This window comes from Macaca fascicularis, chromosome 2 (genome assembly GCF_037993035.2).
Source record: "Macaca fascicularis isolate 582-1 chromosome 2, T2T-MFA8v1.1".
NCBI classification, from domain to species: Eukaryota; Metazoa; Chordata; class Mammalia; order Primates; family Cercopithecidae; genus Macaca; species Macaca fascicularis.
Window position 1 is genome coordinate 163,531,872 of NC_088376.1, and position 27,207 is coordinate 163,559,078.

Genomic DNA, 27,207 nt, shown 5'->3' on the forward strand with positions numbered 1-27,207 from the left:
ATAAATTTACAGGTTTTAAAGATTCGCCACAACAGTCTCTTTATATATTTGAAAAATAGCATTACATATATGTATAAAGCAAAAACCCGTGAGAGACCATGGGGAGAAGAATTGCCTGGAGGGGGAAACTAAGTCCATCTCCAATGTTCAGTACCTCTTCTCTTTCTGTTTTTCTTTTTTTGAGACGGAGTCTCGCTCTGTTGCCCAGGCTGGAGTGCAGTGGCACAATCTTGGCTCACTACAAGCTCTGCCTCCTGGGTTCATGCCATTCTCCTGCCTCAGCCTCCTGAGGAGCTGGGACTACAGGCACCCGCCACCACATCTGGCTAATTTTTCGTATTTTTAGTAGAGACGGGGTTTCACCGTGTTAGCCAGGATGGTCTTAATCTCCTGACCTCGTGATCCGCCCGCCTCGGCCTCCCGAAGTGCTGGGATTACAGGCGTGAGCCACCGCCCCTGGCCGCACCTCTTCTCTTTCTATTTTTGACACCCTGTAGACACCCATACAAATCTTGAGGTAGAAGTGAAAACAATACTGTCAGCAGTTTTACGTCTGTCGTTGTCTTTGATTTCATGCACTGACATGTGCCTCCTACTCGGAAATTTATCTGGTGATTATACTTTATTTCACTGTGGTTCACTTCTGTGATATCATCCTTCCTGAAAGTGTCTTCACCCAGCACATGATCACCAACTGTCACATGATTGCGTCACTGCCACAGGGGAGCCCAGGACACAGCACAGAAATCAGCTTAGTCCAGCCTGTAAACTGAGCCTTTGCTTAATAGCCTGGAATTGTCCTCCACCCCTCAGCCCTCAGACTTGAAATCCTATTCACCCCTCAAACCTAATACACATGTCCTCTCCCTATGCACACTCTCCTGGCCTTCACCTCGCCCTCAGCATTGACCAATCCCCTTCAGGACTCGCAGAGTCCTCTGGGGCCACCCCCCTCAGCTCTCATCCCTTGCTAGGCACTTGAGGGCTGGGGAAGTCTTACTTATTTGCTGTGGCCCCAGCACCTCACACAGGGCCACTTGTGTGACATTTAGTTGGTAATGCTTCAATGTTGGTTAAACTCAGCTGTTAACTGCTAGTAGGACAATTCATGTGCGCATTTCGGCAAGGGTAAGATTAACACTTGGGGTTTTAGAGATTTCTAGTTCCACTTTCCAGTTTTCTTTTCTTCTCTCCCTATTCAAACCAGCAGGAAAAGAGAGTAGTAGTTCAGGGGTTGGTGCCAAAATCCAGAGCCTTATCAGGGGGAATACACAAGAAGGGACAGATCTCAGATGCATTTTAAGATATTGAGAGACAGAGTCTGAGTATAAATTGGGGGAAGGAGGCAAACGGCTTTAAAAAAATTTTTTTTTAGCACTGTGATGTTCTGAGTCAAAGATGACTCAGGCTTCAAGCCTGGATAATTGGATCGTGGTGGCAGCTATTACCATAAAAAGTGGAGGAATAACTGGGGAAGATGTTGATTTCCTTTTGGATGGATTGAGTTTTGACTCTTGTCAGGACACTAAGTGGACACAGAAATGCAAACAGTTGTTTTCATAGATGAGGGTAAATGCTAAGGATCAGAGAGGATTCCAAGGCCTTCTTAGGGCCTAGGAAGACTCAGGCACTGGATACTCTCATCACCCCCATGTTCTTCTTAAGGGTACGAAACCTACCTCCTCTGAGATGGTAGGGCACGGGGGAGTTGTGATGGTCATCCCAGGGCTTGGGGTGTGCCCAAGAGTGAGATCAGATATGTGTTTGTGGCTGTGGGGAGCAGCATATGTCACTTTCAGAATGTCAGACTTGGGACTACTCAACCAGGAGATCAAGGGCTGGGTGAGAATTCAGCAATTACAGAAGATTTATGTTTCAATGTAATATCCTTTTTCCTACAGAGATTTAAAACTTTTAAAAGTTTACACATACAATTTTAAAACAAGATGAGTACATGAAGGCCATTCCTGACACTTATGGAAAGACATTAAGCCCTCCTTTAAAGTTAAGCCTCTCTGTGCCTGACTTTCTCTCCCTGCCTTTGTCTATACCACTAAGATTACTGCCTTTAATTCAATTCACGGAGCTTTTATTGTATGCTTACAATGAATTACAGTGTTTTGGGGACACAGCGAAAGAGAAAACATAGCCCCTGCTTTTAAAGACCTTACAATCTCATCATAGAGGCGTGACATACATGCAGTAAGCTATTAACCACCATTGCAAGGCAGCATAGTTACTGACTGATAGAACATATAGGTGACCAGGTTCCCTGGGGAAGATAGAAATGGAAGTGGACCCTGAATTATTGGTAGAATATAAAAGTGCGGGGGTGGGAAGGAGAAGGAACAAAAAGACATGGAGATGACATTGACCATAGTATGTTTTAGGGGAATACTGGCTTCAGCACACTGGGGAAAGTGGCAGATAATTTTAGTTAGGCAGAGTAGGGCCAGACTGAAGAACCCTATTGAGCTAATACATCTTGGTTGCAAGTGCTAGAAACCAACGTGAACAGGCTAAACTGTACAAAAACATGGTGGTTAGAGCTCAGATTCTGATGTCAGATGGCCTTGATGTGAATCCTGATTTTATCCATTGCTAACTATAGTGGACAAGTTACTTAATTTCCTTGTCCCTGTTTCCTCATATGTAAAATGAAGTAATGCATGGATTTATTGGGAATATTAAATAATATAATTTGTGTAAGCTAACTGAAACTTTACCTAGCATATACTAACTGCTCAGGAAGTTTTATCTTTTTTGTTGATAATGTTGACGATGTTGATAATTATGATGACGAAGCGAAGGAGAACTTAAAAGGACACGGGGGTGCCTTATAGAATTCAAAGACAGAAATGCCTCCAGATTTTAATATGGGACTAGATCAGAAAGCCATCAGGGAAAGCAGAAAGCCGTCAGGGACCCAGTCACCATCTTCTGTTTCTGTTTCTCTTAGGAGAACTGCAACATGTTTCTGTTTTCCAACACAGCAGTCTTTCCTGTTTCTCTGTTCTCACAGTGGAATATGTTCGCCCTCAGCTCCTGAGTTCATATGGAACAATTCCAACTACCAGAAGACAAGTGTGGCAGCCTCTTAGTTGTAATTTCAGACTTTCAGGAAGGAAATCTACCTTGTCCAGATTCAGTCATGTGTCTGCTTCTGGTCCACTCACCTGGGCCTGAGGACCGGGTCATGCAGTACAATTGGGGCTGCCCATCTTCTAGATGGAGGTCAGTTCTTAGAGAAAGGAATGACTCTTAAGTTCAAAAGACGCTCAAGCTCTTTCCCCTCGGCGCGCCACTGAAGATTCTGGTGTCACCATGGGCCGCCGCCCCACTGGTGTTACCATTATTGTAAGAACAACCCAAAGCCTCTCTTCTCGCGAGGTATTCCTGATGCCAAGATTCTCATCTTTGACCTGGGGCAGAAGAGGGCAAAAGTGGTTGAGTTTCCACTCTGTGGCCACATGGTATCAGATGAATGGAGCCCTGGAGGCTGCCCGAATTTGTGCCAATAAGTACATGATAAAAAGTTGTGGCAAAGATGGCTTTCACATCTGAGTGCGGCTCCACCCCTTCCACGTTATGCACATCAACAAGACGTTGTCCTGTGCTGGGCTGACAGGCTCCAAACAGGTATATGAGGTACCTCTGAAAAGCCCCAGGGCACTGTGGCCAGGGTTCACACTGGTCAAGTCATCGTGTCAATCAGCACCAAGCTGCAGAACAAGGAGTATGCGATTGAGGCCCTGCACAGGGCCAAGGCCGAGCTCCCTGGCCACCAGAGGATCCACATCTCAAAGAAGTGGGGCATTACCAAGTTCAATGTGAATGAATGCGAAGACGTGGTGGCTGAGAAACAGCTCATTCCAGATGACTGCGGGGTCAAGTACATCCCCAATCGTAGCCCTCTGGACAAGTGGTGGGCCTGAACTCATGAGGGCTTCCACTATGCTGCCCCTCCTAATGCCCAACAATAAATCCTACTTTCTGTCCACCTGAAAAAAAAAAAAAAAAAAAGACACCTCAAACTGACTAGGTATCTACTACAGCAGTGGTCTCCAACCTTTTTGGCACCAGGGACTGGTTTTGTGGAAGACAGTTTTTCCACAGATCAGTGCAGTGCGGGGACGGTGGGGAGGGGGATGGTTTCAGGATGAAACTGTTCCACCTCAGATCATCAGGCATTAGTTAGGTTCTCATAAGGAAAGCACAATCTGGATCCCTTGCATGAGCAATTCCTAGAATCCAGTGCCACAGCTGACCTGACAGGAGATGGAGCTCCCGTGGTAATGTTCACTCACCCAGGGGTTGAGGACTCCTGTATTAGAGCACTCTAGCCTTCTGACCTGAGGAACATGATTTTTAAGACAATGTTATTCATTTAGGAATTCCAATGTCTGGTAAATGACCACCGAGGTCTCAGGATCTGAGTGAGAAAATGAGTATATTCTGTACTTCAGGCTCTATTGAGGATAATGTTAAGGAAAATTCCATTCCAAATTTGTCTCTGAAATAGATCTTTGTGGTCCAAGAGTGAAGATAAGTTAGGCATATGTAGCAGAATATCTTTTTGATATAGTAACCAATGTAAATTTTTCCAAGAATTGCCTGTGATCCTATGACGCTATCCTTTTTGGGCAATAGATCATGAAAGATCTGGTGCCTCAAGGAAGACTGACAGAGCAGAAGCAAAAACAAAAGGGTCAAGGCAGATTTGTGGCTTTAGCTGTTTTTCAAAGTGATGTGGAATAATATCTAATCGAGAAAGACAATAAAGATTAGAGTAGCAATTATCACACAAGAGAATAGAAAACCAAAGTTGATTCCTTGAAAAGATCAATGAAATTGTCAAATCTTTATCTAGACTTACCAAGAAAAAAAGAGAGAAGACTTAAATTACTAAAATCAGGAATAAGAGAGGAGCCATCATTACTGACCTTATAGAAATAAAAAGAATCACAAGAGAATACAGCAAACAATTGTGTACCAACAAATTAGATAAATAAAATGGACAATTTTTACAAAGGTACAAATTACTGAAATAGACTCAAGAGAAAAAGAAAATCTGAATACATCTATAACAAGTGAAGAGATTAAATTATTGAAAAACTACTCGGCAAGAAAAGCCAACACTGAGATAGCTTCACTGGTGAATTCTGCCAATAATGAAGCCTTAGACATGAAAATACTTCCTGGGACCACTTATTTATTCATTTTCTAACAAATATTCGAGAACTTACTGTATGCTAGGGACTTGGAGTACAACAGTAGACAAGACAAAGTCCCTGCTGCCCAAGGGCTTGATTTGTCATGAGAAGAGTTTTAATCAAGGCACAGTTTGTGAGCTGCAAGGGAAACTATTGTGAACTCACAGAGTCTGCATAGGACTTTATGGAATGCTGGGTTTGTGTGCAAACAACTGTTTATCTGACTGCAGTCACCTCTATCCATGCTTCCATCTCCTCTCTCCTCTCCCCTATCCTTCTGCTCCCACCTTTTTCTCCCTCTGTTGAAGCAGCCAGCCCTGCTATTCAGAAGTGAGTACACATGTCTTCTTTGCTGTTAACCACTCTGCAGTTGCGAGACAATCTCACCTGTAGACACAAGAGTGGAAGGTCTTTCCTACGTCTATTCTCAAAGTGTGGATCATCAGACCTCGAAAGAGGATAGGAAGTCATTTTCTCCCTTATCAACCCATCCCAATCTCTCCCTGGCATCTTGTGCTCCAGATGTTGGGGACAGCATTCCAAAATGCTGCTGGAGATGGGCTCTCTCCTACCTGTCACCAAGCCGTGCAGTGGGAACCAAGCTCCCACAGCCTCTAGTGTAGAGGAACCTTAAAAAACATTCATCTGAAAATCTAGTGATGGTTAATACAGGAACGTCCCCTGTATTATTTTTGTCTTTTCTTTTTTTCTTTTTCTTTTCTTTTCTTTCTTTTTTTTTTTTTTTTTGAGATAGAGTTTCACTCTTGTTGCCCAGGCTGGAGTGCAATGGCACAGTCTCGGCTCAGTGCAACCTCCACCTCCCAGGTTCAAGCGATTCTCCTGCCTCAGCCTCCCAAGTAGCTAGGATTACAGGTGACCACCACCATGCCTGGCTAATTTTTGTATTTTTAGTAGAGACAGGGTTTCACCATGTTGGCCAAGCTGGTCTCGAACTCCTGACCTCAGGTAATCTGCCCGCCTCAGCCTCCCAAAATGCTGGGATTACAGGCATGAGCCGCCGCGCCCGACCGGGTCTGAATATTTTCTGTAAGAAACGCTAGCACCCCTCTCAAAGGCCCTATAACCTTTTTTTCATCCTTCACAACTTTCTTCCTTAGCCACCTGAGGTTTGTCTGGGTTCACAGTCAGCGGCACTACACAAGCTTGGCTGGAATGCCTGGCTCTGGGGATTGACAGTGTGGCTCACCTGGCTGCAGGGCTGGCTTCCTGGGCATGCGACCTGTACACTTGGGCACAGGGCTCCACTCAGGCCCCACACTTGGTTTCATGCTCTGCTGTCACCATCTTGAAATTCTCAACTTTTTAAATAAGGAGGCCGCATTTTTATCTTGCACTGGACCCTGCGAATTATGTGTCCAGTCCCACAGGGTTGCACTTTGGACCTTTAGGGGGGACTTCTCTGTCGTGTTTCTGAGTCTGGTTAGAGTGGTGATTAATCACCTGGCTCTGGGGCGGACAGCTGGCATTTGAATCCTGGCTCCTTTACTTACTAGACCCGTGATCTTGAAAGTTCCTCAGCCTCTTGATTTCTTTATCAGTAAAGTAGGATAATAATAGCATGTATCTCATAGGCTCGCTGAGAGGATAAAATACATATGACACACTCAGAATGTGACACACTCAGAATGGTGCCTGGAACATAGTAAAAAGCTGTGCAATGTTGGATGTTTTTGTTGCACGGCTATTCCAAGGTCACATTGCTCTGTATCTTTCAGCAGTGTATCTCGCACTTCGTGGTGAATCTGCCTGTTGGATTTAATTAGCTCTGTAATAGTCTCTGTTCATGAAAAGACTGCAGCAGAGTGCGCAAAGTGGGTGTGGAAGGGAGACCCAAGCTCTGCTTTTGCTCTGCCATGGAGCAGAATTCCGTGTTAGCTCTCCCTTTTCCTGACCCCACAGACATCCCATCTACTTAAAGCCATGTTTCCCAAAGTGTGGGCCACGTACCCCTGGACAGGATGATTTTAGGTACCACATAGACCCAGCATTAAACAACATTCCATCTCATAGACAGTTATACATTTCTTATATCCTTTCCATCCGGTGATTATATATAGAAAAATGTCTCCACTCAGTGTTAATACTTTTTTTTTGGAGACAGAGTTTTGCTCTTGTTGCCCAGGCTGGAGTGCAATGGCTCCATCTCGGCTCACTGCAACCTCCGCCCCCTAGGTTCAAGCGATTCTTCTGCCTCAGCCTCCTGAGTAGTTGGGATTACAGGCGCCTGCCACCATGCCTGGCTAATGTTTTGTATTTTTAGTAGAGACAGGGTTTCACCATGTTGGCCAGGCTTGTCTTGAACTCCAGACCTCAGGTGATCCACCTGCCTCAGCCTCCCAAAGTGCTGGGATTACAGGCATGAGCCGCCGCGGCTGGCCAGTGTTGATAAATTTTTAACATCTCTCACATACTTGCAAATTTTCCCTTTTTAGTAAAGAAAAAATTTTGCCTCCTGAACATGAAAGAAAAAAAAAAAAAAAGGAAAAAACTGGCCGGGGACTTTGAGCCTGCATTGGACCACAGTATCTAGTTGGAATGTTAAACATTATAATGTTCTCATTATATTTCTTTCTAGGATTAATTTATGAGTAGAGAAACTGGTTTTTCCATGTAAGGTAGTAATCCAAAGTTTCTAACTAGGGGCAAAATAACATGTGAGAAAGTCTAACAGTGTTTAAAAATAAGAAAATATTCCCAAAGAAACCCAGGGCTATGGCCAAAAGCAGAATGGAAGTGTGAGGCCACTGCAGAACAGATTGAGTCAGTTTAACACCAGTTAGCATCAACATCACAAAACATGATTTGTTGTTGTTGTTGTTTTTGAGACGGAGTCTCACTCTGTCTGTTAGGCTGGAGTACAGTGGCATGATCTCAGCTCACTACAACCGCTGCTTCCTGGGTTGAAGCAATTCTTGTGCCTCGGCCTCCTGAGTAGCTGGAATTACAGGAGTGTGCCACCACACTGACTAATTTACAGCTTTTTTTTTTTTTTTTTTTGTATTTTTAGTAGAGATGGGATTTCATCATGTTGGTCAGGCTGGTCTTGAACTCCTGACCTCAAGTGATCCACCCGGCTTGGCCTCCCAAAGTGCTGGGATTACAGATGTGAACCACCGTGCCTGGCCCACAATATGATTTTCATCACAGAAATGTAATACACATTTGGAAATGAAGCAACGAGCAGTGGGGAAAACTAAGGAAGAAGTATGTGCTAAGCAGTGTCTCCCAGGATGGCAAATGGAAGTGCAGCGTAATACAGCTCAGGGTAAGACTGTCTCCAGGGAGGAACCTGTGTGGAGTAAAGAGAGGGAAAAGGAAAGGAGGGTTTTTGGTTTGAGGAAAAATAGAAAATTGAAAGCCTACGCAGTAGGGAACATGTGTATTCTTTAGACATGACTGTGATCATGCAGACAGTTAAACATCTTTGTGAGCCTCACCTGTCCTTTTGGTTGCATTTCCAAGGCCTGGACGAAGGCCGAAGCTCTCAGTGCCCTGGCTGACTTGGCCCAGATGGAGTAATTGCAGCCTGTTGCTTCCATCATTCTCCCAGTCTTTCTTGTGGAGAGCAAATCAGCAAGTTAGCAGTTTCTTTTTAAAGCTCATTTATTTATGTTTTTAAAAAAGTGAATTTAAAGAATAAAAGAATCCAGGGGAAACCTGGATTTAGGAAAGTGGTGAAGGCGTGTGCCATATCTGTTAGTTCCCCACCCCCTTCCCATCCACTCTACACCCTTCTCTGTCCTGCTGTATGCCCCAGGCCTGTTTAGGCCATGTCAATGTGTTATTTGCCCTCTGGCTTCTGTTGGGGGTCCTTAATGGGGAGCACTAGCAGGAAAATGGGGGAGGAGGAACAGTGAAGTCAGAGAATCTGCTCCTGCTCCCTCCCTGCGGGGTTGCTGCTGGCTGACTGTGTCCCTGTACTGCAGGTCTGCAGCCCCCGGTGCTTCCCCTCCTCTGGCCTCTTCAAGGGTAGCGTAGTAGCAGCTTCTACTGCCAGTAGCTTCAGGGAACTACATTATCCCTGTGGTTTCCCCACAAAAGACTACGGCAAATAGTCCTTTTCTTAAATTCTCCCAACACAGATTGAGCGCACCATCTGTTTTTGGCTGGGCTGCGGCTGATACAAGGTTATTTACAAAGATCAAAGTTTGGGAAACAGTAACCCAGAGGAAATCCACCTGTATTCCCCAAGATCTCTCTGATCCCTCAAACCTTCCAGATATCCAAAGGAGGTAATGGTAAGGGTTAGTAAATGGTGCCATCTTCCTCCCCACCCTTCATCCCCTCTCTTGTTCCAAGTACTTCTTTTAGTTGCTATTTTAATACAGATAATGCAATACTGTTTTCTGCAATCCTACGGAGTATAAATCTCAACTTTTTGTAGGTAACAGAATTCCATTCAAGTAAAACAGTTCAATGATTCAGGTACTCCATGAAGTTTTATTTTTAAAAAATTCTTTACTCTGTACATGTTTCTATTGAATCCTAAGTACAGATATACAAGGAGCTAAAGCAAGTGCAGTTAAGTATGCATGGGAGAGCTAAAATGGGTATGTACATAAGATCAGCAGCAGAAACCAAGCTCTGTAAAATGAGTTCTCCCTCCCCTCCAGGGTGGCTCATTATGGAGAAAATAAGAGCTTTGCCTTTCTCCGTAGCAGTAATGGTCTACAATAAGCTGCACACACACATCCCTCATCACACCTCCCTCCAAAAAAAAAAATGCAGGGAGATGTGTCCTGCCCAGGTTAAACTATACGCAGGCTATCTTCAGGTCATGAGAAGCAGTCACACTTGCTTGTAAGTTCACCGGTTCGGGTAAGCAGATCACCTTTTCTCTGGAAGAGAAGAGCAATAAGAGAGCAGTGGCTGGTGAGCAGACAAGGCTTGGCATTCTGTGGCTTTTGAATTTCCATGATGTCTGATGAAAGAAGTCTGCAGTCACCTACAATTAAGAGCCAGTTCATGTGGTCCAAGGGCCGGGGGTGGTAAGGTTAATGACATAAATGCCTTTAGAGGAAGGGAAAAGGGGATGTGGATTCTGGATCCACACCCATGAATGTGACCCATGATATGTTTGGAGTGGAGGCCACAGAGGAGAAAATATGCAATGAGAAAACTTTGTTCTAATGAAATCTTACATAGAAACTAAATATGTAGAACAAACACAGTGGAATTTCCCCAACCCAAGATGGTCCCACAGGAGGTTCTGGAAAGCTGGGTCTCTGTCATTTCTGCTTCTAAGATGGTAATCACTATGATGAGCTTGAATCTCAACAGGTAGCACATCTAAGGCCAGGACTGATCTTTGATGTGTGTGTGCATCTGGCGGGGGGGAAGTGGATACTGGGGCTTACCTGTGATTGACAGGCAAAAGGGCAGTGCAGAACTTCCCAATAATAGTAGTCCGGTCTTTTTTCCAAACTCGGTTGGAAGACTGAAACTTGAATTTCACTTGCTTTATCTGGCACTGTGGGGTGGCATGAGCTATGATTCCTTTCCCGTGAAGTTGCTGCTTAGGTCTGCAAGGAAAGGGGCAAGGGAAAGTAAAGGACTGCAGCCCTTATGGCCTGTACTTTCCCTTTGGCTCCAATCAGGCTCTGCTGGTGGCACTGGTTGGCTGTCATGCACCAAGGGGTTAGCTCCTTACCACAGTCCTTTGTGTCACCCTCACCCGCCCCTCTGCCCACACCTCCAGCTTTGAATATGACCAAGAAAGTAGTTGTTGACTTTTTAGAGTGAACAAGTGGACACTGCAACAAAATAGTAGCTCCTGGATTTTCATATCTGGAAAAACTGTTCCTCATTCTTGGATTCCCAGCTGGAGGAGACCTTCACCTTCACATCCAATTACCCAGAAGTAGAAACCCTCTTTTAGAACATTCCTTTTCAAAGAATTCTGTGTAAGGACTTTTCTGTTTTAGGCTAAGTATGAATGTGTGGGTGGGAACAGCGACAAGAAAACAGATCATGAGGCACAGACAGAGCTGGGTGGAACCCAGGTTTTGTCTTCCCAGCTGTGTGGCTTTGGAAAAGTTACCTAACCTGGCAAGGTGGCTGTGGAGTCACTAGCAACTAGGTGTAAGTCTCAGCTTCCCTACATGCTGCTATGAACTTGAACCACGGGGTTTGGTTCATACTGACTTCAGCCTAGGAGGCTCAGAGTGAAAACAGTATCCAGTTCTGTCTTAACCCACCCTCTTGGCTTTGCCCCTCAGATTCCCTATCTGTTTAAAGATTCAGGCACCACTTTGGACTGAGACAAAGATGAGGGAGGAGTATGAAGTGATCAACCTAGCAGGGTGCTTCCAAAAGGGCTGTGGTACCCCCTAGGTACTAGGTACTGGAGACAAAAGCAAAAAATCGTGAGATTCAATGAGGACAGTCTTCATGCTGAGTGCAAGGCACAGCCCAGCCAGCAGAGCCTGAGGGTGGTGAGCAGGGGATCAGGGAGAGCGCCCAGCAGGGCTGCACCACCCAGCTAGGGAAGGAATTTGATTTGTGGGGCCCTTTGTGATCCTCCCTGGCCTCTGAGGGGGACTCTGAGAAAGAGGAAAGAAGGAGGGCACTGCGTTCCTCTTGGCGGGGGGCGGGGGCCAGGGGGTGTGGGGAGCCACCCCTGCCAACTCGGTTTCCTGTTCGTTTCTGGCCTTCATAGAGTGATGACAAGGCTTCTTTGTGTTCTTTTTGGTCCAGGGTTAGTCATATATCTTGTTTTTTCCTTCTAAGAGAAGATCATTATAATTTTGTTTAAAAACCAGTCCCTCTTTTTTTAAATTCACAAGTCTTTTGAAATACCTCAGAGGAAAAAATAAGATTGTTTCCTTTAAGAAACAGCTTAGATTGAAGAGTTTGTAAAATTCAAGGAATATGAAAAATCTTTTAAGTGAGTGATTTGGGGAGTTGGCCCAGGTTAATTCTCCAATTAGAAGAAAATCTTAGAGTCGCGTAAAGCTATAGAAATTTGGAGAAAGACCACACGTAACTTCTCCCCATTTTCCCCCCAGTTTCTGATCTGCAAGAAGTGAATCATGTTCTGGTGCCTTCTTCAAAAGAGTTATGTGAACCCGCTCGGGGAGGAAGAAGCGCTAATCTGTGGATGTTGACTGGAATTCTTCCGGGAGCTTTTGAAGTGTAGCTGTGGAGCCTGTGCCCAGAGACCCTGATGTGATTGTTCTGGGGTGGGGGGCTTGGCATCAATTTTTTTTTTTTTGAGACGGAGTTTCGCTCTGTCCCCCAGGCTGGAGTGCAGTAACGCAATCTCGGCTCACTGCAAGCTCCGCCTCCCGGGTTTACGCCATTCTCCTGCCTCAGCCTCCCGAGTAGCTGGGACTACAGGCCCCCGCCACCTCGCCCGGCTAATTTTTTTTTTTTTTCATATTTTTTAGTAGAGAGAGGGTTTCACCGTGTTAGCCAGGATGGTCTCGATCTCCTGACCTCGTGATCCGCCCGTCTCGGCCTCCCAAAGTGCTGGGATTATAGGCTTGAGCCACCGCTCCCGGCCGGCATCAATATTTTTTAAAGCTCTCCAGGTGATTCTAATGTGCAGCCAGAGGTGTGGGTCATTTTCATGACTCCTGCCAGTGTTTTCGGACCTACCAATGGGCTAGAAGATGATGAAAACACCCTTCTAGAAGTAGCACAACCTTGAGCGGGTCTAAGGAAAGGTATTTGGCTTACTGATACATAGCCACAGTCTGCAAGGCCCTGTGGGCACCTGCAGGCCTGTGTTGGAATCCTGATGGCTGTGTGTAGCTGTGTGACCTTGGGTGAGCCAGAAGGAACACCAGCTAGTGGCCAGGGATTTGGGAGTGAAGAAGTGCGCTCCTTCCAGCAGAAACTTGTAGTGCCTCTTAGCAGAGTTCACGTCCAACATCCCAGCCTGAGAAACATCTCCAAACTCACATCTGATCTCATCACTGTCCTGTTTAAAACTCCCAGTGGCTCTCCAGACTACTCTCAGGATAAAAAAACTTGTCCTTCAAGGCCTGGCAGGGTCTGGCCCTGACTTGCCTCTCCAGCCCCACACCATCCCCGTAACCCTAAATCTGTGCTCCATACACACCAGAAGTGTCACATTCTCCCTAAGCCTGGCCTGGGTAGCTCCTGGAAAGCCTCGAAATCTCTGCTCATCATTTCCTTAGACTCGGTCAGGCTCCGTCTTCCATGCTGTCACTCTCAGGGCATTGCTGACACATTTAAGTGTGTATGCACCGGTCATTCCCCTGTTTGCTCTGGATTGATCTGTTCCCCTGCAGGTTCCCCCACCAGCAGGTTCCAGTGAGGTCTAACCCAGTGGAAGCATGCTCAGGTGGGTGGCTGCTTTGGGCAGGGATTCCAGACGGGCTGCACTTCCCATGGGTTCAGCTCCTGCCAAGCAGCCTTCCCTGTGGACCCAGCTTTGCCAGTGCCACTCCTGCTTTGTCTCTCTAGCTTAGGGTGGTAGTGGCTCCTGTTGTGAGTAATCTCTGCATTGTGTCCCCATCTCTCAGTTTTTCAGCTCATCTAACACACTTGTAATGAGTTCGCCGTGCTAAATTCCTTCTCTTGGACCTCCTCTGTTTTCCTGACCGGACTCTGACTGAGACAGTGACATTATCTGACAGTTTGTCTCCCGCTGGCTTGTGAATAACTAACCAGTTGCTTTTTAAAGAAGTATGCACCATGGCTGCTGCCTTCCTATCCCCTGCAGGCTGTGGCTCCCTACAGTTGGGGTTCTTTACCCTCTCACTTCAAGCGTAGTTCCACCAGCCCCCAAACCCAAGTCTGCCCCAACAAAGGAAGGGAATGATTAGCCCCAGTTCCAGGAATCATCAAGCCCTCCTGGCCGCCAGTCTGGCCCTCAGCTTGCACTCCTTTGCTGACTGACCCTGTGCCTCAGATTCCATTCTGATAACTAACCTAGAACTGCTCTCCTTTCCCAGGAGTGGGTGCTCTCCAGGCTCTGGCTAGCCCTCCCTGGGCTGGTGACTGAGGCCCTCCTCCCTACTGACATCCCTGATACCTGCACTGCCTGGATTCCAGAGTACTGTTTCCTCTCAGGGACCTGATTCCTAGGTCCTCTCCACCATGTTGGCATGGCATGTTGCGACATGCCGTCCCTGCTGCCTGCCTGCCCTGCCTGCTCTCATCTGAATCTGTTATACTTGGACCCACTACTGAGCAGCTCCCCAGCCTGTGTCTGTGGCTGGATCTAGAGTAGGTGCTGCCCCCAGCCGAGCTGGCTGGGCTCCGGAATCAGCAATCACACAGTACCTGACCTGGGTTGTCCATGTGTGTAAAATGAAAAAGTAACCAGCTCCTAAGGGAAGGGGTCAACCAGGTGGGACACTTACGTACATGGTGATCTTAGATGAGAAGGTGACGTTACTGCTAAGGAAAGTAACCTCGATGTTGGTGTCCTTTCTTCTCAGTTGCTTCAAGTGAAACTCCACGAGGCTGTGATGCACTAGGAAACCAAAGCACAACAGAGACTGGGCCAGAGGGCAGAAGGTGCAATGAGCAAAAACCCTAGAGAGCAGCAGTGTGGTTGGGAATCTTGGCTCTATCTCTTAGTAGTTGTGTGCCCAGGAGGAGATTACCTATAATCTCAGATCCTCAGTTTCCTCAAGTGTAAATTGAGGATAATAAAAATAGACACTTGGCTGGGCGCAGTGGCTCATGCCTGTACTCCCAGCACTTTGGGAGGCCGAGGTGGGTGGATCACCTGAGGTCAGGAGTTTGAGACCAGCCTGACCAACATGGTGAAACCCCATCTCTACTAAAAATACAAAAATTAGCTGGGTGTGGTGGTGCACATCTGTAATCCCAGCTACTCAGGAGGCTGAGACAGGAGAATCGCTTGAACTCAGGAGGCGGAGCTTGCAGCGAGCAGAAATCGCACCACTGCACTCCAGCCTGGGCGGCAGAGCAAGACTCTGTCTCAAAAAAATGAAAAAAAAAAGTAGACACCCTAGGCCTGAGATAAATAGGTTAATATGTATGAAGTCCTCAGGCCAGTGCCTGTGCCTAGGAAGCATTCAGTAATGTTGGTTTTTGTTATTTTGTAATACTAATGTTTTACTTCCCCTTGGTTGCTCACATTTTCATGGTGGGATGATCTTGAATGAGCCAAATGCATCTGTCATATATGGCTATCCTTTGAATGTTTGTGTCCCCTCCAAATTCATGTTTAAACTGAATGCTTTGTGCAACAGTATTGAGAGATGGGGCCTTTGGGGGAAGGGATTACATCATGGGGGCTCTACTATCATGAATGAAATAGTGCCTTATACAAGGGCTCAAGGGAATTGGCAAGGCCCTTTTTTGACGTCCTGCCTTCTGCTGTGTGTGAACGCAGTATCTGTCCCCTCTGGAGAACACAACAGCAAAGCACCTTCTTGGAAGCAGAGAGTGCAACCCTTATAGACATGGAATGCTGGCGCCTTGATCTGGGACTTCCCAGGCTCCAGAGCTGTGGGAAAATAAATTTCTGAGCTTTGTAAGTTACCCAGTCTCAGGTACGGTGTCATAGTAGCACAAATAGACTAAGACATAAACTAAAGATTTAACTCGTAAGGTCAGGCATGGTGGCTCACGCCTGTAATCCCAGCACTTTGGGAGGCTGAGGCGGGCGGATCACCTGAGGTCAGGAGTTTGAGACCAGCCTGGCCAACACGGTGAAACCCTGTCTCTACTAAAAATATAAAAATTAGCCGGACATGATGGCGGGCACCTGTAATCCCAGCTACTCAGGAAGCTGAGGCAGGAGAAGCACTTGAACCCGGGAGGCAGAGGTTGCAGTGAGCCGAGATGGCGCCATTGCACTCCAGCCTGGGCGACAAGAGTGAAACTCTGTCTCAAAAAAGAAAAAAAGAGAGAGAGAGAATTAACTCATAAAATATAGCAACGGCCCTGCTTCCTCTCCACACACCCAGCGTCAGGGAAGGAGGCTGTGTGTATAGGAGACTGCTCCTCTCCCTGCGGCCACTGGTTGCCTATGTGATATCCGGACTCTCCTTTGAGCAGCGTGGATGCTGGAGTTCTCAAGGTGAGTATCGCCAACGTAGACTGGATGTAAAACCTGGGCCACGGTGATATCCCTGGGACCTGTTGTCCCTCTGACAAGAGAAGGTAAGAAAGATTACAGGCCAGGCATGGTGGCTCACACCTGAAATCCTGGTACTTTGGGAGGCCAAGGTGGGCAGATAACTTGAGCCCAGGAGTTCAAGACCAGCCTGGGCCACATAGCAAGACCCAGTCTCTACAAAAAAACAAAAACAAAAAATTAGCTGGGCATGTGGTATGTGCCTATAGTCCCAGCTACTTAGGAGGCTAAGATGGGAGGATCACCTGAGCCAGGGAGGTTGTGGCTGCAGTGAACCGTGACTGTGCCACCACACTCCAGTCTAGGTGACAGTGGGAGACCATGTCTCAAAAAAAAAAAAAAAAAAAAGAAGAAGAATTAAAAAATTTAAGAAAAGCCAGTCGCGGTGGCTCACGCCTGTAATCCCAGCACTTTGGGAGGCTCAGGCAGGCAGATCACCTGAGGTCGAGAGTTTGAGACTAGCCTGGCCAACATGGTGAAACCCTGTCTCTACTAAAAATACAAAAAAATTAGCCAGTCATGGTGGTGGATGCCTGTAATCCCAGCTACTCAGGAGCCTGAGGCAAAAGAATTGCTTGAACCCAAGAGGCAGAGGTTGCAGTCAGCCGAGATCGTGCCACTGCTCTCCAGCCTGGGTGACAGAGTAAGGCTCTGTCTCTAAATAAATAAATAAATAAATAAGAAAAGAAAGATTACAGTTTCCCTAACACACTGTCCTTTTTTTATTAAGGGGTAGGTGCATCTGGTGGCATTTTGCAATCGCTTTAGTCTCAGGGAATTTTCCCAGGCTCCTTTGGTGATGGAGATATAGCTAGAGATGCAATCCTTCACCTCTACTCTACCTGTACTTTTTCATTTGCTATATTTTATGGGCTAACATTGGGGAGGGGAACATAAACTGGATGCAGGTGAACTCAGCACTAAGTTGGAGGAGTGCTATGGCCCATCTGGGCCCCCTGGGGTTAGTAACAGGGCTCACCAAAAGATGCCAAGATGCCAAGAATCCACGAGAAGAAAAGAGCCTTGACTGTTTCCCCTCCACAGAGGAGGACATCTGACACCACACCCCATCTGTTTCTCCTTCTGAGATGTTACTATGGGATATCAATTGTTATGGGGACAGGCAAGGGCTGAACTGGAATGGATGATATTTGCAATGTGGAAAAAATAACTAACTTACATAAGCTTTAGGAATTTAATTCTCAGGGCTGAGTTTGCTATATTATATTATTAATACTTCTTCCTTTGCTAGCAGGTATCATTGATTAAGAAAGTTTTCTAAGATTGTTTCTGCTTTTTTTTTTTTTTTTCCTTTTTTTTTTTTTTTTAAAGAAACAGGTTCTTGCTCTGTTGCCCAGGCTGGAATGCAGTAGCATAACCAGCTCACTGCAGCCTCCAACTCCTGGGCTCAAGCAATCCTCCCACCTCAGCCTCCCTAGTAGCAAGGACTACAGGTGGCACCATCATGCCTGGCTAATTGTAAACAATTTTAGTAGAGACTGGGTCTCATTATGTTACCCAGGCTGGTCTCAAACTCCTGTCCTCAAGCGACCCTTCCACCTCTGCCTCCCAAAGTGCTGGGATTACAGATGTGAGCCACTGCGCCTGGCCTGCTTCTTTCTTCACTAAATGACCCTGGAGGCCCCAAGGGAGCCAGGCCTAATGTTGAGTGGGTGGGAATTAGTGGAATCAAATGTGCACAGGAACATGTCTCATGTCATACAACATAGAGTCCTGGGTGGTGGGTCAGGAGGCCTGGATCCAAGCCCCAACCCTGCTGCTTACAAGCCATGCTGCCTTGCCTAAGACACTGAGCCTCTCCATGCTTCAGTTCCCTCATCTGCAAGCAATAGCCCCCAACTTATCACACAGGACACGGTAAGGATGGGGTGAAGTAACGGAGAGAAGGTACACTATGTGAAAAACTGTTCTATGAGGGAATATATTGTATAAAAATTATTTGTTAGAAGATCCTTTGCCCATGCTGGTGCATGCCTGGCGCAGGTCAACATTGCTGAAGTCAAAGCAGGCCAACGGTGCTAGGCATGGGAGCCCAGTGCCATGATGGCCTAAGAGTAGCTGGAGAGCTGCTTCTCCCTACCCACTCCTGAACATACCCATATCTGTCCAGGGAGAGCAGGGAGGATCCAGCTTCCATCCCTAGAAGTGACAGCTTACGGCAGAGCATGCAGGCAGGCATGCCTGTTTCTGTACCCCTCTGTGGTTTTGGAACCAACATGGCTATGCTTCTGGAGGCATGGGGAGGTGGTCTCACAACAAATATGAAACAGTCAGAAAAAGTATGGCTCTGTGAACCCCCTCAGCAGGGACCTTAACATGCTTTTAACCTCCAGGCATTCCCCAAACTTTCCTGCCAGGTGTATTCTTAGCTGCACAGACATAGAGGCGCCAGCTCAGGTTGCTGTGAATCTGCCCAGCAGCTGGAATTAAAAGCCAGGACATCTGGTCCTGGCAGCACCGCGTCCACCACCAGACAAAACATCCTCCCACATGCCAACTCTGATGGGGTGGCGCTGACAGAAGGGGAGCTGAGACATATGGCCTGCAGACAGCAGGTTTTCAGAAGATGGAACCATGGTCGTGGCGAGGAAGGAGTATAGATTTTAGAGTCAGAAGACCTGGAATTGAGTTCTGACCTTTTCACCCAGCTGTGGAGCCTTAGGCATGCCACTTGGTCTCTCAGAGCTTCCCTTTCCCTACGTCTCCCAGTGGGTTGTCAAATGAGCTGTTAAGGATGTGAAAAGCCACAGTTGACTCTGTAGTCCACTTTGTTCCTAAGAGGTAGCCATAAATTTTCTCTGGCATGAAGGTAGAAACACCCTAACTATTCCTCTCCCAAATTCTCCGATTGACTAAGGGAAGGAAATTATTACTGATTGGGTTCCAGTCCCTGTACTAGTGACCTCCTGTGTCCATTTTATTTTATACTCACAATTGATTCTTTAAAGTAGGTACTGTTATGGTTCCTGTATTCACATAAGGATATAGAGTTCAGAGAGTTTAAATAACCTGCTCCTGATCACACAGCTGGTAAATAGAGAAGCTGAGATTCAAATCCAGGTCTAGGTGAGCACAGAGTCTGAGCTCTGGGCTCCATATCACATGGTACCAGGCCTTCTAGTACCAGGAAGATATTGTCACAAAGGTCCCTCCACTGACCCGACACGAACTGACCAGAAAATCAGTTAAAATTGGGTGGCATACAGTTTATCATCCAAACCAGCATGCTTTATCCTGTACACATGATAAAGCAGACAGGATCCCAGGATAACCAGCATAAACCAGGAAATATAGTCACCCTAGTTAAGATGCACATAATATAGAGAAGGATGATGGTTCAGCTTGTAATGTATTTCATGGATTCTGGACACACTTTTCTTTCACATTTAACATTGTTACAACCATTAGCATCCTAGCTTCAAAGAAATGCCATGGTTAGGAGTAACAGTGGGAAGCCGGAATGCATCTGTGAAGGGGAAGGAGAGCAGAGGGAAAGGTTCAGTATTTCCCAGGGACCCCCACCTTGGAGGCTGCCAGGGTGAGAACCACATAGGGTGGGCGCCAAGAAGTGGGAAATGAGAGGGCAGAAAGGAGATGGCCAGAGGACACTCCTAAACACCACTCTAGAGAAGACCCACTGGAGGGTAAATTTGGAGGGTCGGAGGCAATAGGACCAGTAGATAGACGGTAAGAAGCCCCAAGTCCTCATCTGAAGAGCAATCGGTTGGACTCTGAAAGTTTTGGTTCAGACCAGGGGCTGTTGTCCCACCTCCGGTGTTGCCTTTGCCCTTATCATTCATTCCCACCCAGACTACCACACTGGGCTGGGCACAGCCCAAGCCGAAGCCCTGGACTCTTCCGGTGGCACCCTGGCAGAGCTGAGCTCATGCATTTCCCCCTACTCACTGCAGTACGGAGCATTGGAAGTAGTCAGGAGGTAGACTTTCACTTCCTTGGGAAGTGGCTCTATCTTGACACCGCCGTGTTCCACCAGGCCTGAAAATAAAGAAGCAAAGAAGCAGAGTCCTGAGAAGCCTATCTTAGGGTCCCACAGCACCCAGCCTCATGTTTATTAATTCATGCACCCATTTATTCCACAGACATCTACACTCCACACGCACTATGAGAGCGCAGAAAGGAGAATGCAGAAAGGAGACAGCCAGAGGACACTCCTAAACACCACTCTAGAGAGAAAACCCACTGGAGGGTAAATTTGGAGGGTAGGAGGAAATAGGATCAGTAGATAGACGGTAAGAAGCCCCAAGTCCTCATGCTGTATTCTGAGGTGAGTCCTGGGATCCCAGCAACTCGGTCCAGTGGGCAGTAAACACACACATAAATGGCACTATGCTTTTTAGATTATCTGACTCATTCTTGGCAGGTAATTATAAGAAATCTGAAACTGCATCTCTAACTTGCAAAACCAATCTCCTATAGCAGTTGTTTTCATGACACTTACATCCCGTGCAGTGGGAGCACGGTGAAGCACGAAGTGTTTGACCTGAAGACTAGTGGATGACAGGTGGGGAGAGCGCATTCTGGGAAGAGAGTATGGTTACGGCCAAGGCACACAGGTGAGGAAGCCTGATGTACACTTGGAAGTACAAGTAGTTAGCACCATCCGGTGTTCAGTGCAAGGGAAAGTGTAGTGAGACATGAGGCTGGGCAGACAGTGTGAAGCGGCTGTTATGTCTGTGGGTCCATGGCATGTAGGGGAAACTGACATATGCACAATGAGTAGGAAATAATGTTGACTTGTTCTATCATGGGAAGCTACCCTACTTTACTATTTTGTCAAGCTGGTACCCATTTCACTCATATAAGCAGTAGCAAGCTGCTACAGTTGAGTGGCAGCCAGGGGTAGCGGGAAGCAAGAGAGTGTGGGAAGGAGAGAAACCGTTTCCACTGCCCAGGAGTTTTTCCTGGAGCTCTTCATCCTGGATAACCACAAGATATTCATAGTAATGGTCTACACAAGTGAGTTAGAGGCCAGATCCTGCAGCCTTCCTGGCATCCTTTCCCCAGACTGGCCTGGATCATCCAAGAAGGTACCCAAGCCCCCCAGCAATTAGGCATCCCCCCAGCTGCCATGAGACCACCAGAATCTCAGACCGCTAATGTGGGTCTTGTGTTCCACTCTTAGGGATTCCCCACCACACAGAGAATTAGGGTCTATGAAGAACTGGAGAATGGCAAGAAGTGAGAAAGATCTATAAGCAGCATCTGGTCCGAGAGTGGGGGGACCTGTATGTGGGAAGGGTGTGTGTGGAGCAAGGATGGCCATAGGGAACACTATAGAGGGTGAGGGTTGGGGCACGAGAACCAACCATCCATCTCCAAGTAAGAACAGGCTGAGCACCTCATTGCTTAATTTTCTTTTCCCCAATTGGATAGAATTCTTGACCACAGGAGATCAGGACATTAAGAGGGGACAAGTAGTAGGGCTTGAACTTTCCTCACATTGTCAAAGGAAGTCAAAGGGGAAGCACTTTACCTATCCTTGGGCAGGAAAGCAGAAAAGGGTTAAAACAATCCAGACAGTGTCCGGCAAGGAAGGCCGCGTAGCTGTCACAGGGAAAGGCCATCAGTGGACAGGAATTCTCCAGGGCACTGATGTAGAGGTGCACGGCTCTCATGTGATCACAGATCAGATAACTATAACCTGAACAGAGAAAAAACACAACCAAAGTTTCAGTCAAGACAAATGGAATTCCCTCTGTGCTGCTCACTGAAACTCTATTGAATTTTATATTCCAGCAAGCTGTAAATAAATGCATGTGAGTCCCCTCAAATCACTTTTTCAAAATATTAGTGTACATGGTTACTACATTCTACTTTTTCATTTTACTTTTCCTGAGATACATAAGCATAATCCATCAAGAAAATTGCTTGATTTGAGATGCATTCTTTCTTTTCTTTTCTTTTCTTTTTTTCTTTTGAGACAGAATCTCACTCTGTTGCCCAGGCTGGAGTGTAATGGCATGATCTCGGTCCACTGCAACCTCTGCCTCCTGGGTTTAAGTAATTTTTCTGCCTCAGTCTCCTGAGTAGCTGGGCTAACAGGTGCACACCATCACACTTCACAAATTTTTGCATTTTTCATAGAAACAGGGTTTTGCCATGTTGGCCAGGCTGGTCTCGAACTCCTGACCTCAGGTGATCCACCTGCCTCAACCTCCCAGAATGCTAAGATTACAGGTGTGAGCCACCATGCCCTGGCCTTGAGATGGATTCTTATATGATCATGCAAACTCTCCTTCATAAAATGGGAATATATAGAGAGTTGATGATGCTGCCCCACTTCTCAAAATGGGTATTTGTGCATATTTTTACTTTCTTCATCATCACCCATACAACAAATTTTTTACAACCTCATTATACCCAACCCAGCGGTGAGACTGCTGCATCAGCCGCAGTTTATGGTCGATCACTCTCTACAGCCAATGTGCTGAGGTTCACCGGGCCAAATGACTGATACGCTGAATTTGTGAAATATCCCAGTTTACCAAAACTTAGTTTCATTGTTATTTACTATTTAAGTTTGCAGCATTCGACATTGGTTAAATTGGCTGGAACTAAGAAGTATGTGGTGAGCTACAACTCCAGGGTCCTGGGGTCTTCAAACTCTCCCTACACCTTGAGACCTCGTTGCTGAGACCTGCAACCAAAGCCAAGCAGAATTTTGACTTTCCTTTCCCCTGTGGTTGGGACACTCTCTATGGTCAAGCTCTTTCCAGCTGCAACAGGGAACTGGGGCAGAGACAAACTAAACCCTTCTCAAATTGTGTTATGGAGAAAAAGTGAAAAGTGGTCAATTGAAATGCCACCAAATCTTCAAAAGCCATTGAAACCAAACTCCTATTTTATCAGAATTGCTGAGAAATTCACAAATTGCAAAAAGAATCATGTTTTTGGAAAACTAGTAAATTTGGTAAAATCAATGAGTAGTTATTCAATAAGATTGTCAAAGGAATCCTTAAAATGTTAAAAATTTGGTAAAGCAAGACAAGACTAAAAACATAGTAAACAGAACTCAGCATTTTGAATTTTTATATGAAATGCTGATATATTGGCTATATTCATAAGATATAAGAAAACCAAATAATTATTGATCTTAGCTTTTGACACATTTAGTATGCTAAGAATATATCAATAAATATATTAAAAAGAACATTCCAGAAGGCTATATTTAAAGAGAGGAAATGTACGGTCATTGAGTGTGTTCAAAAAGATCATCTTGAAAACAATTTTAGAGAACTGTTAGAGTTGGTAAATGTGGTGAAATGACTGGGCAGTGAATTGATCCTTCTGCTCACCAGCTTTGGGCAGGATGGCTTGCTTCTGCCAAAGCAAGGCTCTGTAGAGGATGCAGTTGGTGTGGACTGTGCCACACCCTCCCCTCAAATGCCTGGGCTCTGAAGACGTCCATCCTTGAATACACTCTGAGTAAGGCATTATGGGACATAGCAAAGGACACTTGTCAAGCAGACCCTCTGTGGGCCATTCTGGCTGACTCAACACAACAGCTGTTGGTGAATTCCAATCTCTGGGGTCGCCAAATACCAACTTTTACTGGATTTCTGACCTGCATAAAAGTAGGTGGGGCAGCCGGGTTGGTCTTGGCCTCCATTGACAAAGTAGTCCACGTGTCCAACGGGAATCCGAATACCGAAATCTGAAAGGAGACAGAACTCCATTAACTTCTTTGCTTCAGGGAGTTGGCTGGCAGCAGACCTCAAACTCTGACCTCAGGAGCCCACACCCACTGTCTGCCCCGTCACTTCTAAGTGCTGTGAGACTTCACAGGATGAGCCCTCAGACAGATTTTCCTTTCCTTTCCTTTCCTTTTCTTTTCTTTCTTTCTTTCTTTTTTTTTTTTTTTTTTTGAGACAGAGTTTCACTCTTGTCACCCAGGCTGGAGTGCAGTGGTGCGATCTCTCACTGCAACCTCTGCCTCCTGGATTCAACGATTCTCCTGCCTCAGCCTCCGAGTAGCTGGGATTACAGGCTCATGCCACCACACCTGGCTAATTTTTGTGTTTTTTTTTTTTTTTTTAGTAGAGACAGGGTTTCACCAGGTTAGTCAGGCTGGTCTCAAACTCTTGACCTCAGTTGATCCACCCACCTCAGCCTCTCAGTTTTCTAAAGGGATTTTTCATGCTAAAAGGAACCAAAGAGATTCAGTTGGTAAGATGCTCATATTTGCCTAAGAAAATCAAGAAAAATATCCTGTAACACAAGGTTTTGTAACTCAGTAAATGTTATAAACTTGGTAAATTTCCTCATTGAGTAGTATCAGTTTCCTTTTGAGTAATAGTTCAGGTAAACATGTTTGGGGTCACATTTCCACAGTCCCCCCTAAAACATATCTTTGTGCTCTCCTGAGCGGAAATAGGACACGGCTCCAGAGCTGAGGTAAGAGAGCATCTTCTGCCCTCATTGTGTCCCTGTGACCAGCTCCTGGATGCTCCACTGTGGCAGACTTGAGCCCTCAGACTGGCTCAGGCCCAGCTGCTGAAGACCCCGACTTCCTCCTTCCTATCCCCTGTCACTATTGGAAGAAAAGGATTGTGTATTATTTGCTTACTGCCATCAACCTGGAGGTTAAGCAATGACCTAGAAGCCACCCTTGAGTCTTGCCTTTCCCTCATACCCCACATGCAGCCCTTCACGAGTCTAGTCAACTCTACTTCCAAAACATATTTTGAATCTGTCTACTTCTCACTGTCTTTACTGCCACCACCTTTACCCAAGTCACCATCATCTCTCACCCGGACCCCTACTGCAGACACTCTCTAATGGGCGTCCGGGCTTCCCTTGGTGACTCCTACGGTCCATGTAGCCTGTAAGCTCCATGTAGGCAGGGACCTCATTCAATGTGTTGATCATTGCTAAATTCTCAGCACCTGCCACGCAGCTTAATAAATAGTGATTGAATAAATATAATTTTTTATTTTTAAGTCACATCAGGGAGAGGCTCCAACTTTGAAGGGGCCTGAGAGGCCTCGCTTAGATAAATGGGTACCTAATAAGTCACATATTTAGCAAATTTAAGGATAGAAAGGATTCACTTTTTTTTTTTTTTTTTTTTTTTGAGACGGAATCTCGCTCTGTCGGCCAGGCTGGAGTGTAGTGGCCGGATCTCTGCTCACTGCAAGGTCCACCTCCTGGGTTCACGCCATTCTCCTGCCTCAGCCTCCCGAGTAGCTGGGACTACAGGCGCCTGCCACCACACCCGGCTAAATTTTTGAATTTTTTTTTAGTAGAGACTGGGTTTCACTGTGTTAGCCAGGATGGTCTCGGTTTCCTGACCTCGTGATCTGCCCGCCTCAGCTTCCCAAAGTGCTGGACTTACAGGCGTGAGCCACTGTGCCCGGCCAGGATTCACTTTTTAAATGAACAAGCTTAACTCACCTAATATAGCTAGGATGAGGCCTGTGGGCTTTGGTTTCCTATCTGTGAAATAAAGGTGAGAAGAAGAGTTGGACAATATAACTGCGTGTGTTTCTTTCAGAATCATGAGTCTTAAATGCCAAAAAGAGACTTCTGACCACAGGAAAAGAGACGTGGACATCTCTCACTTGAGCTGCAAGCTCCTCTGGTCAGGGACAGATGTTATTTCTCCCTGCACCCACCACACTAAGCACAGACCTCATGGGCATTGGCTGCGGAGCAGAAATGAAGAGGAATGCCCCCGCCTTTCCCAACTGGTCAGGAGAACTTAAGTTGGTCATAACGGGTTGAGAGTTGGAGAATCTTTCCTGTGCCTGTCACTACTGGAAGAGGGATTCTTTTTCTTTTTCTTTTTCTTTCTTTCTTTTTTTTTTTTTTTTTTTTTTTTTGAGACAGACTCTCGCTCTGTCCAGGCTGGAGTGCAGTGGTGCGATCTCGGCTCACTGCAAACTCCACCTCCTGGGTTCCCGCCATTCTCCTGTCTCAACCTCCCGAGCAGCTGGGACTACAGGTGCCTGCCACCACGCCTGGCTAATTTTTTGCATTTTTAGTGGAGACGGGGTTTCACCGTGTTAGCCAGGATGGTCTTGATCTCCCTCATGATCCACCCACCTCGGCCTCCCAAAATGTTGGGATTACAGGCGTGAGCCACAGCGCCCTGCCCAGAAGAGGGATTCTTATTCTCCACTGGACTGAAGGGCCAAGCTTGTCATCTGGGGAGGAGGGAAGTTGTGACACGCCTGCCTGCCTGCGGGGGCCCAATCCCTTGGGACCAGGCACACCCATCCTAAAAAAGCTTCATGACTTTCCCATAAGTCAGCCAGACAGCAATGCCCTACCCAGTACTGCTTAGCACACTGTTGTTGCTGCATTCGTTTGAATCAGAAAGTGAGATTCGGCCGGGCGCGGTGGCTCAAGCCTGTAATCCCAACACTTTGGGAGGCCGAGACGGGTGGATCACGAGGTCAGGAGATGGAGACCATCCTGGCTAACACGGTGAAACCCCGTCTCCACTAAAAAATACAAAAAACTAGCCGGGCGAAGTGGCGGGCGCCTGTAGTCCCAGCTACTCGGGAGGCTGAGGCGGGAGAATGACGTGAACCTGGGAGGCGGAGCTTGCAGTGAGCTGAGATCCGGCCACGGCACTCCAGCCTGGGCGACAGAGCGAGACTCCGTCTCAAAAAAAAAAAAAAAAAAAAAAAAAGAAAGTGAGATTCATAACCAAGTACTTTTGGTCTGTGAGTGAGAATCCTCCTGCCTATGGTGGCTAAAAAATACAACCATTCACCTCAGTGGTCACAGAGACAGAGCCAGAAGAGATTTTCAATATCATTTTGGTAAACTCCTCACTGTGCAGCAGAATCTCAGAGAGGGGGCAGGGCATCTCTGCCCAGGGTCACACAGCTAGATGCC

General features: G+C 46.5%; 1 protein-coding gene and 1 pseudogene across 4 annotated transcripts in view; one reads left to right on the plus strand and one right to left on the minus strand.

Annotated features, from left to right (window-relative positions):
• The first annotated feature begins 3,055 nt into the window (after positions 1 to 3,055).
• On the plus strand, positions 3,056 to 4,959 carry LOC107128987 (large ribosomal subunit protein uL16-like; annotated as a pseudogene).
• Positions 4,960 to 9,654: 4,695 nt separating this feature from the next.
• Positions 9,655 to 27,207, minus strand: part of PLA1A (phospholipase A1 member A) — a 32,936-nt gene continuing 15,383 nt past the window's right edge. For 3 of the 4 annotated variants that reach the window (XM_074033381.1, XM_045384679.3, XM_005548060.5), the window contains 6 exons: positions 23,927 to 24,016; positions 21,836 to 22,003; positions 20,248 to 20,337; positions 14,574 to 14,682; positions 10,592 to 10,756; positions 9,655 to 10,072 (listed from right to left, as the gene is read on the minus strand). In XM_074033381.1, the coding sequence (XP_073889482.1) occupies positions 9,988 to 10,072; positions 10,592 to 10,756; positions 14,574 to 14,682; positions 20,248 to 20,337; positions 21,836 to 22,003; positions 23,927 to 24,016 (707 nt within the window). In that variant the 3' untranslated portion in view covers positions 9,655 to 9,987. Of the gene's footprint in view, positions 10,073 to 10,591; positions 10,757 to 14,569; positions 14,683 to 20,247; positions 20,338 to 21,835; positions 22,004 to 23,926; positions 24,017 to 27,207 lie in introns of all 4 variants that reach the window. The other variant, XR_012431673.1, reaches the window with a different exon arrangement.